This window comes from Sarcophilus harrisii, chromosome 3 (assembly GCF_902635505.1).
Source record: "Sarcophilus harrisii chromosome 3, mSarHar1.11, whole genome shotgun sequence".
NCBI classification, from domain to species: domain Eukaryota; kingdom Metazoa; phylum Chordata; class Mammalia; order Dasyuromorphia; family Dasyuridae; genus Sarcophilus; species Sarcophilus harrisii.
Window position 1 is genome coordinate 532,002,416 of NC_045428.1, and position 4,687 is coordinate 532,007,102.

The 4,687-nt window shown below is 36.3% G+C and overlaps 1 protein-coding gene across 1 annotated transcript; it reads right to left on the reverse strand.

The window, feature by feature from the left end:
• Positions 1-2,574: 2,574 nt before the first annotated feature.
• LOC100913254 (olfactory receptor 52I1-like) lies at positions 2,575-4,320 on the reverse strand. Its single transcript, XM_003766914.2, has one exon. It carries the CDS (start codon positions 4,159-4,161, stop codon positions 3,184-3,186), a length of 978 nt encoding a protein of 325 aa, XP_003766962.1. The 5' UTR covers positions 4,162-4,320; the 3' UTR covers positions 2,575-3,183.
• Between the last annotated feature and the right edge of the window lie 367 nt (positions 4,321-4,687).

The following is a 4,687-nucleotide window of genomic DNA, read 5'->3' on the forward strand; positions in this document are numbered from 1 at the left end:
TCTTCTGTATAGCATCCTCTATCTAATCTTCATGTATTTTTATGAACCTATGTATATACACATTATGTACTGCATAAAAATTTAAACCCCATGAGGATAGGGATTTATTTTTTCTTTTTCTTTGGAACTCTGAAATTTAGCATGGTGTCTGACATATAGTAAGCACTTAATAAATAATTATTAATTGATGGGAATGATTGAGACCATTTTCTAGAAGAATTTTAGAATGACTTCTTAGAATCAAAAGGAGGAATTTTGAGAATTTAAAAAGGAAAATGGAGGGCACCAAGAATTACAATGACTTCATTAAAAATAAATAATGCCAAACTAATCTCATTTCCTTTTTTGTTAAGGTTACCAAATTTATATATAAATATGTGCACACACACACATACATATATATATAATCAGGAGATCTCTATAATGTAGCCAAGTTTGAACAAAGCATTTGACAGTTTCTTTTACCAGTCTTGTGGATACAATGGAGAGATAGAGTCTGGGACATTAGTTTCAAGAATGTGAGCCACAGATCCCACTGAGAATTTGTTTTTCTTTTTTAATGGATTCTGTTAATGCATTAAATATATTATTGAAATGAGGATTTATTTTGTCATAGATTTTCTCTATGAAAATAAATTAATACTACAGTGCTCTAAAGTGACAAATCAGACAAGAATTGTAGATTTGCTTACCTGAAATCCCAGATTCTAAATGTGAAAAAAGATACTAATAAAAATGTTACGATTAGTCTGTTGAAATACATACACAAAAAAACTACTATTATCAAGATTTGTATTAGGTTTTAGAAAAGCACTGTCATATGGCAGAATTCATTTGGTTTTAGAGTTTGAATTTGAACCCAAGTTTTTGTAATGGTACCACTTACTGTGTGAACATGAACAACTCAATTCCAAAACTGAACTTCAATGTCACTTGAAATTGTACAGAGAGAGAATAAATGGAAAGATAAAATGCACAGAATAATACTTCAATTCCCTGCCTCTCAGGAAGCTGTAAGAAACATGCCTATAAAAAACCTTTGAACTAAAGAAAAGTGAGTTGTCTATAGCAAACTATTAATAATTCAATATTTACTAAGACCTCATTGTATGATGACCATAGTGATAACCTGGGTGGATCAATTGGATTACACAATGTTTCCCAAGTTCACTTTTAGCTTTTCCCAAATGTTGACTGTTTTGATTGTTAAGCTAAGATAAAGTTGTTGGCCACCAAATAACTTAGACAGTTTAATATGTTATTTATAGATAATGATAAAGGGAATAGGAGGAATTCCTTCTTTTAGAGACAAATGACATAATAGTTCAGGAAGATAGAGCTCGGGATTAAAGTGCTAAAAGGAAAGGGAAGGAAAGAATATTATTGATGACAAACATCACAAAAGTACAAGTATATATGCTTATTTTTATTTCCATTTCTAAAATAGAGAGAGAATGAGAAAAGGAATGAGAAAAAGTTATAGCAACATACCTAGAGAGAAAAAGACAAAGACAAGAGGGAGAGAGACAGTGAGAGATAAAGAGAGATAGAGAAAGAGAGTCAGAGACAGAGACAAACAGAAACAGAGGCACACACAAAGAGAAACAGAGAAACAGAAAGAAAGAAACAACACACACCAAGATGGAGACAGAGAATCAAAAGCATCATGCTATGGAGAAAAGTCACTACAGATTTAACTTGAGAGGCCTGATTCAACAGTCTTTCATTATCTTTCTTTTTCTTTATATTTTCTTATTTTATGTTTATTATATTATTTATTTTATTTATTTTGCATACAGCTTGTTTTTATTTTAAAGTGTGTGAGATTAAAAATACTTTAAAAGCTCTTTTGTTTGTTTCTTACTGACTTTCATCCTCTTCTCTTCTATACAGTTGTAAATAATCCAGTTATTCTTATACTGTTCTTTATTTCTTCTTTAAATTTATTAGTATCATGTCCACTACCTTCTTTGCATCTCTCCCCCCTTAAAAATCAAAAGAAAGAAAAATAAAATACTTATATGAGGTAATATATTCAAAAAACCAAAATCCACACTTTGATCCTTTGCAAAAAATATATTACAGCTTGAGCTCAACATTTCTCTGCCTGCTTAGATTTTCAAAAAAGGGAAGATATAGCGGAAATAACATGAAACACGGTAGCCTAGTTGGAAGGTACTAACTGCGCATGTTACCATAATGGTACTATCATAGCAGACCAGTAATTCTTCTGGTTCTGAATTTTCCCCTAATTGTTAGAGTATTATCTAAAAATATGAAGTACAAACCAAACAGAATAGAATGGGTAGCTCTTAGGTTGCTGGCTAATGAGAATGGGGCACAGTGAATCATTGACAGTGACACAAGTAAGACTAATTAAAAAAAAAACCACTCATAACCCCAAACAGGTGAATATTGAATCTAATAACCTCAGCTTCATTAGGTATAGTAAATACTGATTTTTTTAACCTAAAGTTCAATTTATTTTTATTTATATTAGTTCTATAATATTTCATATAGTAACAGTATCTATTGATAGAAATCCTCAATATATAGAATAACTCATGCCTTGTCAGGATTGTGATAGAAGAACTCTTTTTGTTCTGAGGTTTATTTCAACTCTTGTAATCAAAAATACAGTTGCAGTTCGATGATACTGGAGGTGATCCTGCTCATCCTTTTATCCACAGTAGGAAATTACTACACAATGTCCATGAAAAGTAGAAATACAGCCTCCAATCACCTATGATGAGAGGGTTCAAACGTAGGCAGCATAGTTCTCTCCTACACAGTTCAATTCTCTAAAATTAGTCCTATTGGCCAATGTACAAATGGGTATTTTCCAAGAAGACTGATAACTCTAGACAATGAAGTTTTATAATTTGGTCTAAGTCTAGGAGATTATTCCCTTCATTTTGTCACAAACCTAGTACCAGAGAAGCAATATTGGATAATGGATATGGAATTGGTCTTGAAGTTAGGAAGAGCCGAGTTTAAGTTCTTCCTCTCACATATAACAGTGTGTAATCCTGGGACCTGTTACCTAACCTCTCAAGTTTTAGAGATGACATCAGCATGTATTAGTAAAAGGAAGTTTCTAATTTTCATTTTTTTAATACAAACAAAACAAGAGCCTCATCCTCATCCTATCCTGTTTTATAACATTTATGATTAAGCCCTCATTCAGGATTTCTCCCATTGGAACCTTGGCACTATACACCAAGAGTTCCCTATTATATATAATACTCGCTTTAAGATTTGTTTGGTCCTCAGACCATAGATGATAGGGTTCAAAGTTGGGGGAATGACCAAATAAAAATCAGCAAGTAGTACCTGAGTGTGCAAAGGTACTATGTCTTGTCCAAACCATTCCACATAGTGGGATATCATTCCAGGGAGATAGTAGAGCACCATGACCCCTACATGAGAGCCACATGTGCTGAGAGCCTTGAATTGGGCATCCTTGGAAGAAAGTCTAAATACTGCTTGCAAAATCAAGGTATAGGAGGCAGTAATAAAGGATACATCAGAACCTACAATGATCGAGGAACCAATCAGACTATAAAGGCTGCTGGGCATATAATCAGCACATGCCAACTTGGCCACAGCCATGTGCTCACAGTAGGAATGGGGGACCACGTGGGAGGCACAGAACGGCAGTTGGATTATCATCCAGCTCAGTGGAGTCATGATCAGAATAGCTCTCACCATGATAGCCAGACCAATCCCCAACATCATATTGGGTGTGAGAATGGTTTGGTAGTGCAGGGGTTTGCAGATGGCCACATAGCGATCAAAAGCCATGGCTAGCAACAGCCCTGTCTCAGCAGCGGTGGCTGCATGGACCACATACATCTGAGCAAAGCAGGCAGTGAATGAGATGATACCATCACCTGACCAGAAGATGCTCAACATCTTGGGGGCCACAGAGGTTGCCATGAGGATGTCAACAACTGCCAGAATGCACAGGAAGTAGAACATGGGCTCGTGCAGAGTAGGTTTGACCCAGATCACAGTCAGAATCAGAGTGTTGCCCACAAGGGCCACAGCATACATCAAGGTCAATGGACCTGCCAGCCAGAGGTGTGCCCTTTCCAGTCCCGGGATGCCCATAAGGATGAAAGAACTATCCGATGTCTGGTTGCAAGGTGATTCCAGCATGACAAGAGAGGCTTCTTTACTGAGGATATAATCACAAAGTTTAAGGAAACAGGAGCCCAGCTTAGACTCTTATCTCAGATCTCTGTAAGAGGGTAGATAGCCACTTGTCAAACATGCTGTAAAGGTGACTACTTAATGGGATAGCACACTGCCTTAGAATGATCTTATAGGTCTCTTTTAGTTCTAAGATTCTGTCCTACAAAAAACATCAGAAACTCAGAGGACTAGATGATCTATTGGCATCATAGTAGGAGAAAGAGCCTTGAAGACAAGATTAGGGAAAAGGAGGCATGGTCCTTCATCCAAATCATCTTTCTTTTTAAACCTCAGGTGATGAATTGAAAAAGGAAATGTGCTAAGAGATCAATCTCAGTTGAAGTTGTGCCTGGGAAGGTCACTGGTGGGCCTGTCTGGGTATCAGAGACCCTGAGTGGGCAAGGAGGAACCCTCCACTCAGTCAAGGACAGTCTGGCTCTGGGAGCAGAAACAATCCCTAAATCAATGTGTTGAGGAGTACAAACTAGAG